This window comes from Mastomys coucha, unplaced genomic scaffold (genome assembly GCF_008632895.1).
Source record: "Mastomys coucha isolate ucsf_1 unplaced genomic scaffold, UCSF_Mcou_1 pScaffold3, whole genome shotgun sequence".
Taxonomy (NCBI): domain Eukaryota; kingdom Metazoa; phylum Chordata; class Mammalia; order Rodentia; family Muridae; genus Mastomys; species Mastomys coucha.
The window spans coordinates 48,484,224-48,493,826 of NW_022196909.1; the positions used below are offsets into that span (position 1 = coordinate 48,484,224).

The 9,603-nt window shown below is 51.7% G+C and overlaps 1 protein-coding gene across 2 annotated transcripts in view; it reads left to right on the forward strand.

The window, feature by feature from the left end:
* Positions 1-3,934, forward strand: part of Bak1 (BCL2 antagonist/killer 1) — a 10,418-nt gene extending 6,484 nt beyond the window's left edge. The window contains exons 3-7 of one of the 2 annotated variants that reach the window (XR_004112388.1): positions 369-504; positions 765-908; positions 2,093-2,112; positions 2,398-2,578; positions 2,690-3,934. Coding sequence is in view for 1 of the 2 variants with exons in the window: in XM_031347970.1 (XP_031203830.1) it covers positions 369-504; positions 765-908; positions 2,398-2,578; positions 2,690-2,794 (566 nt within the window). In the remaining variant the exon portion in view is untranslated. The remainder of the gene's footprint in view (positions 1-368; positions 505-764; positions 909-2,092; positions 2,113-2,397; positions 2,579-2,689) is intronic. The other variant, XM_031347970.1, reaches the window with a different exon arrangement.
* The last annotated feature ends 5,669 nt before the right edge of the window (positions 3,935-9,603 follow it).

Genomic DNA, 9,603 nt, shown 5'->3' on the forward strand with positions numbered 1-9,603 from the left:
CTGGGGGAGGGTGGGCAGTGGGGGAGGGCGGGCAGTGGCACTGTAACTGGAAGGTGTGCTCACTGGGAGGAAGGTGCTCCCTCAGTCTTTCTGGCAAACACACTCAGACCTGACGCTTAGGACTTCAGACCTATTGAGCTGCCAGCCAAGATGAACAGTTCCCCCCTGTTGTTCGGGCTGCATGGCCCCTGTATACACGGCTTTGCCGCCCGTGCCTCAGTTTCCCCCGTCTGCAGGCTGGAGCTCACTCACGTGCCAGGACTAACTCTCGTGAGGGCTGAATGCTCACACAGGGTGGGGGAGGGGATGTGTCCATGGCGGGAGCTGGGGACAGCCAGCTCTTACTAACTCCCAGCTCTGGTCTGTAGAACAGCAGGTTGCCCAGGACACAGAGGAGGTCTTTCGAAGCTACGTTTTTTACCTCCACCAGCAGGAACAAGAGACCCAGGGGGCGGCCGCCCCTGCCAACCCCGAGATGGACAACTTACCCCTAGAACCCAACAGGTAAGCTGCAGTCTTGGGGCACAGGTCCTGGGGGCCCGCCCTATCGGCCCCTCCCTCCCTCTCAGCCTGGCTTCTCAGCCCCATCTGCAGTCCTCCCATGACAAGCCTGCCCTCTGTCTTGCCTATAACCCTGCCAGGGACCTTCAGACAGGGCTAGCTAGGGTGGAAGTCTGCCCCCACTCTACGGAGGGGGCCCCCCTGCCCCGAGCCTGAATCCCAGTGCAGACTTCCCGATCTCTGACTGATGCTTGTCCCTACAGCCTCTTGGGTCAGGTGGGTCGGCAGCTTGCTCTCATCGGAGATGATATTAACCGGCGCTACGACTCAGAGTTCCAGAATTTACTGGAACAGCTTCAGCCCACAGCCGCGAATGCCTACGAACTCTTCACCAAGATCGCCTCCAGGTACCAGCCAGTCTACCCCACAGACACCAGACACGTGACAGGCTCCACGTGACAGGCTCCCTGGCTGGAAAACAGGGTCAGGGTGAACTCTCACACGATCCCTTCCAGTCTCCCTCTCTGGTCCTCACTCACCCTCTTCTGCACAGGAGCTCACAACTCCTGGAGCTGCAGTTCACAGACAGTTGTGAGCTGCAATGTGGGTGCTGGGAATGGATGCCAGGTCCTCCGGAAGAGCAGCCAGTCTCCAGCTCCGTCACATCGGGAAACTCTAAGGCTAATGACCAGCGCCCCGGGGTGGAGATGTCCCCCAGAGCTGTGCAGCTGGGCTGGGGCATACCGAAGAGGGTTGGGCCACCAGCTTCTGTCGGTCCAATTGCAACTGGATGGCATCTAAGAGGCCACCTGATGCCGGTTCACTCAGTAACACGGCTCACATCTCAGGTTGCCATAGGCAACCACCATGAAGCCTAGGGAGCGGGAAAGGACCGGATATCAGTGTTCCGGTTTTGAAGTCACATCCGAGTTGGCTTGAGTCTGATCTTTATCTTATGTGTATGGGTGTTTAGCCTGCATGTATGTGTGTGCACCAACTTTTGTGCCTGGTGCCCAAAGGGGCCAAAAGGCAGATCCTGGAGCTGGAGTTTACAGACAGTTGTGAGCCGTGATGTGGGTCCTGGGAATCAAAGCCAGGACCTCTGGAAGAGCAGCCAGTATTGTTAGCCATAACCCCATAGGGTCTCATGTAGCCTGGGCTGGCCTTGAACTCTTTAAAAAAAAAAAAGATTTATTTATTTTATACATATGAGTACACTATAACTGTCTTCAGACACACCAGAAGAGGGCATCAGATCCCATTACAGATGGGTGTGAGCCACCATGTGGTTGCTGGGAATTGAACTGAAGACCTCTGGCAGAGCAGTCAGTGCTCTCAACCGCTGAGCCATCTCTCCAGCCCCTGGCCTTGAACTCTTAATCCTCCTGCCTCGGCTTCCCAAGTGCTAGGCTCATAGGCATGTCCCACCAAGCACTGTCCTCTCCTTGCACCTGGTAGACAGAAAGGTGGCAGTAGACATAGAAGCAGGCAGCAGGTTTAAGCACAGAGGTGGCACATCCTGTCCCTGGGATTTGGGGATCTGTCATAATCTCTTCTGTCCTTTTCTCTCTGCTGTCCCTCGGGCTGTCAGGCCAGCAGCGACATGCACAGGTAACGTCCCTGTCACCTCATCTGCTCACCTCATCTGCTCCCTCTTCCCTCACTGCTCCGCCTTCCCCCACCAGCAGCAGCTCATCACCCTCTCCGTGGGCATCCGGGCATCCGTCTCCTTTCCTAGAAAGCCAGGCCAAGGCAGACGACCTTCTGACCTTTACTGGCAGCTCAACCATGTAGCTTCCCATCTGGGGGTGGGGTGGTGGTTGGGTAGAGGAAGAAGGAGAGGATGGGGGTCCCCAAGGCAGGCTCTCCTTGACTTCCGAAACTCTTTGCCCACAGCCTATTTAAGAGTGGCATCAGCTGGGGCCGTGTGGTGGCTCTCCTGGGCTTTGGCTACCGTCTGGCCCTGTATGTCTACCAGCGCGGTTTGACCGGCTTCCTGGGCCAGGTGACCTGCTTTTTGGCTGATATCATACTGCGCCATTACATTGCCAGATGGATCGCGCAGAGAGGCGGTTGGGTGAGTGCCTGGGGTTGGGATGTCCCCCCTCCACCCTGCTGCGCGGGCTGCCTGGCCACTATAAGCCACCTATTTTTGTTTTCTTTTTTCTTTTTTTCTTTCCCCTGACAGGCGGCAGCCCTGAATTTGCGTAGAGACCCCATCCTGAGCGTAATGGTGATTTTTGGTGTGGTTCTGTTGGGCCAATTCGTGGTACACAGATTCTTCAGATCATGACTCCCGGGGAGCCCCCTCTGGGGCCCCAGCCACATGCCTGCCTGGACTAAACCTCTCCCCACCCCACCCCCACCCCCAGTAGTCCTCCCCTCCTTCCCGAGGGCAAAGACACTTTAGCGAACAGGCACCCCTGCTTTGGAGAGCCACTGCCCAGGGATCATCGAGGCGAGGCAGCATGAACACCCCAACACTGCATGGTGCTATTGAACCCCATCCTGTCTCAGCGGTGCTGACTGATGCCCCGGGGGTTGGGGGGAGGCAAGAGGCTGGGCCACTACTCCCCAGAAAGCTAGATTTGTTTTTATACTCCTCTTTGGATACAATCCTTCCTTTTTCTCCCACTGTGCCCCAAGTCAGAACATGGAGGGCATGGGGACCGGGGGTTCTAACCCGCATTCCCAGCTCGCCTGCTCGCCTGCGACTTTGGAAGGTCAGCACTTGAGAAGGGACCTGGGCACAGTCCTGGCCCTCCCTACATTGGCTCCCAAGAATAGGACCAGCTTCTGTCCCATCCCTCCCCACCCCCAACCTCATCTTCCACTTCCCTGCCTCTATCCCACCCTCCCCCGCCCCATCCCCTACTCGGATCCATTTCGCCTTGGCCGCTGGACTCTCAGGGATTCCGAGCCCAGAGTGAGGGCAGAGGTGAGAGTTCAGACCACAGTGGTCTGAACATGTCCACCAAGGCCCTTCAAACCTGTGTATCCCTTCCTGATCCCTGCTCCCAACCTAGTGTGTGCGGGGGTGGGGGTGGGGTGGGGGGGTGGGCCTCTTGACAGATTGCAGAGCCTCAGACTCAGTCACCATGGCAGGGGAATGGGTGGGTACTCACTTGGAGGCGTCCACCCAAGAGAACTCCACCAGCAGGAGCAACTGTGGATCTGGGTGCAGTGTGACACCCCTCCCCCACCCCAGAACCTGTGAATACTTGAACCCCACCTTCACCCATGTGCTCCTTGTCTGCCTAGGTCCTCCTCCGGTGGGGTGGGGTGGGGTTGTTTTTCTCTGTCTTGCACAACATAGGGGTGAGGGGTGGGAAGTTTCGATTAAGCCAAATGTACCATGGGGGTGGGGGGGAGGCAGATGGATTCCCCCACTTCACCCTCTGTGTCTGGAAATAAACTGTGCAATGCTCCCCAACACCTTACCTGGCAATCTCTACACTCAGCTGCCTGTCTATGCTAGACTGTGGGGACACACTAGGGTAATCCCGGCTCCACAGTACACAGGTCCTCACGCTGAGACCGCAAGATCCTGGGGTATGAAGCTGCAGGTGGTGGGAAAACCAGAGCAAATCCCAGCCAAGGCTTTGTGACGACCCCACCGGCTCTTCACCCCTTACATAATTTTTTTGTCTGTGCACGTATGATGGGGTTACATGTACCACTGTGTGTGTGTGTAAGTCAGATGGCATCGAGTGGAAATCGGTTCTCTCTCTCTCTCTCTACCATTTGGGACACGGAAATCAAACTCAGGTTGCCAGGCCTTCGCCCGCTGAGCATCTCACACATCTCTCTCTGCAGTCCAGGCAGCTTCCCGACCATGAAGAAAGTCAGGGACCCCTTGGCCGGGGAGCTGAACAGGAAGGTGCCCCACTCTGGGGACCCCATAGGCTACCTCTCTACAGGAACCGAGGGCCCTGAAGGTTCTTTTTCACACTGCCTGGGACATAATGTTCCAGCTCCCTGATTCCCTATGTCCCCACAGACACACACACACACACACACACACACGCTGGGCTTTTTTGATCCTAGGAGTTTTGATGTTGCATGGGAGCCCCTACAGAGAGGCAGCCAGTGGGGGATAAAAATAACAAGCTGGGGGCGTTAAAATGTTCCAAAATTCACAAAGATTCCTTTTTCCCTTCAGTCCTGAGCACCCCGGTTTGTGTTTCTGACACCCTCCCCAGCCCATCACATGACCTGCCGGACCAAGAGGCCTTGCTGGCCTGGGTTGGCCCTGACCTCTCCCGGCCTTCTGTGTGCCCACAGGTACTGGGGGCTGGAGGAATGTTCAGAACCGCCATGCCGAGCTCAAAGCTAACACTTAAGGCGCTGTGTACCAGGGTGTATACCGAGAACTTCTTTTTGATGCTGGAACGATATGTGATGGGTGGGTGCGAAAGACATCCACCTTCCAGAAAGGCAGGTGCACGTGGGTAGCAAAGAGCATTGAGCTAGAACTCTCCACAAGGTTACTGGCTCGAGGTTTTACCTGGAGCCAGGAGGAGAGGGTCGCGAGCCTCGCGAGCACGTGCCCGCCACGGATTTAGATGGACAGAATATCGAGGCAACTCTCTGGTCTTTCCTGTAGAAGCGACAGACAGAAGGCGAGTAGGCTGCCCGAGTCCAACATGGCGGGCGAGGCTTCACACGCGAGCGCGCATGCGTGCCTCCTTGTAGGCGGGGCCTAGGAGCTAAATTGTTCTAGCCATTCTCCGGTTTGGAAAGCGAAGGTTAGGAGGCATTCATTTCCATCTGTAAGGAAGTTGAACCCAGGTTTGGGGCTTTGACTTCTCTGGCCCCCTCCACACTTAACAAGATGAGATTGCCCCAAACTTGACCCCCGGAGCTATTCTCCGGAGAAGGAATAAGCTGAGAGGCTGCTGGGCACAGATGGACCCTGCAGGTGCCGCGGTTAAATCGAGAGCACGCACTCCTACGCTTCAACATTTGTGGGTCTCCTGAAATTGTACCTTCTTTACACCAGGTACATCTGGATTTCATAGCGAGGCTACATAGCGAGTTTGAGGTCAGCCTGAGCTACGTTGAGACCCGTCTTAAAAAAAAAATGCACATTTTAGGTCATTAGGTATCTATCCCAACAGTTTAATTAGAAAACTTTCTTTTCCCCAAATTACTCTGTGTCCTCTATGTCCACTTCCTACTGTATATACTTAAGATGTAGAGGACCGCCAGGCAGTGGTGGTGCACGCCTTTAATCCCAGCACTTGGGAGGCAGAGACAAAAGGATTTCTGAGTTCGAGGCCAGCCTGGTCTACAGAGTGAGTTCCAGGACAGCCAGGGCTACACAGAGAAACCCTGTCTCACAAAACCAAAAAAAAAAAAAAAAAAAAAAAAAAAAAAAAAAAAAAAAAAGATGTAGAGGACCGGAATGGTAAAGAGTAGATACTAATGTAAGTCCCTGGTGGGTGAGAGTCCCTGCTCTGGCAGAGACCCGAGTTCAGTTCCCAGCACCCACAGCGGGCAGCACATAGCTTATAGTTCCAACTTGATTGGATCCGATGTCCTCTCTGGGCTCCAAGGACATCTGCGATATGTGCACAAACCAGACCACCAAGCATGTATGCACACATAATTTAAAGATATAAATTGGGGCCGGCAGTAGGTAAAGACGCCCGCTGGAGAGCATGATGCCCTGAGACCCACCCCTGGGAACCACGGGATTCTTGGAAGTTGTCCTCTGACCTCCAGATGTGCAGCTCACACCATGGATACATAAACTAAATATTGAATGATAGGGTTCTTTGAAAATGTTTCAGTGCCTAAAAACTTTTTCTCATTTGACTTGTAAATGTGTCCCGTGAGGAATTTGTGCTTGGGAAATAAAATCAAGTATGTTAAATTTGTAAACATAGTTTAAATATTTACGAGAACCTAATTAGCTAAGTTTGTAAATGGTATGGGTGATGTTCAAGCAAATTTATATGTTGGCCCACAGGCTAACTGAACACCAATCAAAGGACAAGTTATGCCTCTTTTTATTACACAAATGTATATGTTAGTATATAAAATATATATATGAGTATATATATGAGGATTCTAAGTAGAACATCAGCATATGCAAGTTAAACTTAAGAATGTATGAAAGTATGCCTTTACATTTACAAGTTTAACAAACATATATTTAACTAGTGTATATATATGTATATATGTACATATATATACACATATAAATACATATATATATATGAGAGAGAGAGAACAGGGTACAATGTGGCCTTGAACTTGCTGTGTCAAAAATGATCTTGAGCCGGGCGTGGTGGCGCACGCCTTTAATCCCAGCACTTGGGAGGCAGAGGCAGGTGGATTTCTGAGTTCGAGGCCAGCCTGGTCTACAGAGTGAGCTCCAGGACAGCCAGGGCTACACAGAGAAACCCTGTCTCGAAAAACCAAAAAAAAAAAAAAAAAAAAAAAAAAAAAAAAAATGATCTTGAATTCTTTTTCTTCTTGCCTCCACCTCTATGTACTGGGAATTGAGATTTTTAGACAGGTCTAGCCTTGGAAACAGAATTTTTTTAAATTTTTTATTTGTTTATTTTGGAAACAGGGTCTTAGATTAAAGGCATGGTCCACCAGGCTCTACCAAAATTTTTTCTCAATGTTGGGGAATTCCACACAGGGTCTCTTGGATACTAGAAAAACGTTTTACTGATGCCTAGTGGTGGTGACACACAACTTTAATCCCAGCACTTGGGAAGCAGAGGCAGGCAGATTTCTGAGTTGTAGGTCTGGTCTACAGAGCGAGTTCCAATATAGCCAAGGCTACACAGAGAAACCCTGTCTCAAAAGACCAGAACCAACCAAACACAAACCAAAAGAAAAAGTTAAGAAGAGCACTCAGTTGGCTAGGCTGTATCCCCAGCTGGTTTTGCTGCTGTTGGTTTTTGGTGGCGATGGTGGTGCTCATTTTTGAGACAGGGTCTCACTGTGTAGCCTTGACTAGACTGCAGGTAGATCTATGTACTCTAGGCTGGCCTCGAACTCATAGAGGTCTGTCTGTTACTGCCGGCTTAGTGCTGGGATTAAAGGCATGTGCCATCACACCCGACTACAGTCTGATTTTTTTTTAATTTAAATTAAGTATATATATGAGTGGCGTGTGAGTGTCAGTGTAGAAGAGGGCATCGGATCCCCCGGAACTGGCTCTAAACTGCCCGCCATGGGTGCTGGGAACCTGATCTTTCCAAGATTAGCAAGCGTTTAACCTTCGAGCCATGTGTCCCGCCCTGAGAAACAGTCCTTTCAAAATGTCCACACCAACAGCTACTGAGATGAGTTTGATGATTTTAAAGTTGTATTCGTCAAAGGATTCAGTAAAAAGCTGTTATGCACATTCCCTTATAGGGGAGACACCCGTGCCACCAGGATGTGGAGGTCAAAGGACACCTTTCCCTCCATCACTTGGCATCTGAGGACGGAATGCAGTTCCTACAGCTAGAACCTCTGTCTACTGAGCAGATCAGCCCTCAACAGGATTCTTAACCTTTTTCTTCTTTTTGATACAGGGTCTCTATGTAGACCAGGCTGGCCTTGAACTCGTAGAAATCCGCCTGCCTCTGCTTCCCAGTGCAGGGGTTGTTGTAGACCAGGCTGGCCTTGAACTTGTGTACTTGTTTGTGAGATTCTCTTTATTTGTCACTGTTTGGGTGGCTTTCTCTTCCTGTGTCCTCCTCATGTTTCCTCCCTCTCCTGTCTCAGTTTCTTCCTTTGCCTTTGGAATGGAACTCACCAAGTGTTAATAGTGGTGACTCTCTATTAGGACAAAGCTAGACGGTTCTTCATCATCATCATCACCATCATCATCACCATCATCATCACCATCATCACCATCAAATCATCATCACCATCATCTTCGCCACCACCATCATCATCACCATCATCACCATCAAATCATCATCATCATCATCATCATCATTATCACCATCATCTTCACCACCATCATCATCACCATCATCATCACCATCATCACCATCACCATCATCATCATCATCATCATCATCATCATCATTATCACCATCATCTTCACCACCATCATCATCATCACCATCATCATCATCACCCACGTCAGGGCTTCATGCTTCTCAGTCTGGCTGTGAACTGATTATGTAGTGGAAGCTGGTGTGGAACTCCCGGTCCTACCTTTAGCTTCTCACCCAAGGTACACAGGAAAAGACTCGGGATAGCACAAGGAACCCCAAAAGCTGGGACACCAAACCCAGCCTACTTACTTGGTCAGGACATGGTCTCGCACTGTAACCTAAACGATTCCAGAAACTCCTGGCAATCCTTCTGCCTCAGCTTTCCAAACACTGAGGCGACCGATGTAAGCCATTCCTCTCCCATAGATTTTCTGAAGTTCAAGGCCAGCTAATTAACATCGACGTGGTAATTCAGTGGCCTGGGGAGCGTAAGCCTGAAGCCTGTCCCTTCATCCCTGCACTTCCCCTGGGAGCTGAAACACTCATGGTTCTGGGGTGTTAGAGTCCGTGAGAGTCATGGCGAGGGAACATGGCCGCAAGCAGGCAGTGGGTATGGGACTGGAGCAGCAGCTGAGCGCTCACATCTTATCCATCAACAGAAGGCCGAGAGAGGGAGCTAACTGAGAATGCTGTGGGCTTTGAAAGTTCAACCCCCCCTCCCTCCCCCTTCCCCCTCCTGCCCAGTGAGGCGGCCACACCCACCGCCAATCCTTCCCAACAATTCCACCAGCTGAGGGCCAAGCCCAAAGGGACAAGGGGTGGGGGTGGGGGAACGGACAACATCTTCATTCAGGCCTCCACAACCCTCCTTCCCCTCACCAGCCCCTGGCAGGAGTTCTCCACCTACCTTTGCCTACTTTAGATGCTTCCCATGAGAGAGCTACACAGTGTACCCCAACTTACGTGAGTGGCAGGTCAGGCCGCACCGAGGTTTCAGAACTTTCAGTACCGAGCCGGTCAGGGTACATCTGTAAATCCTAGTTTGTAATCTCAGCTTTGGAGACTGAGGCAGGAAGGTCAGATGTCCGTGACATCTCAAAGAAAAGGAAGAGGGGGGGAGGAGGAGGAGGAGGAGGAGGAGGAGGAG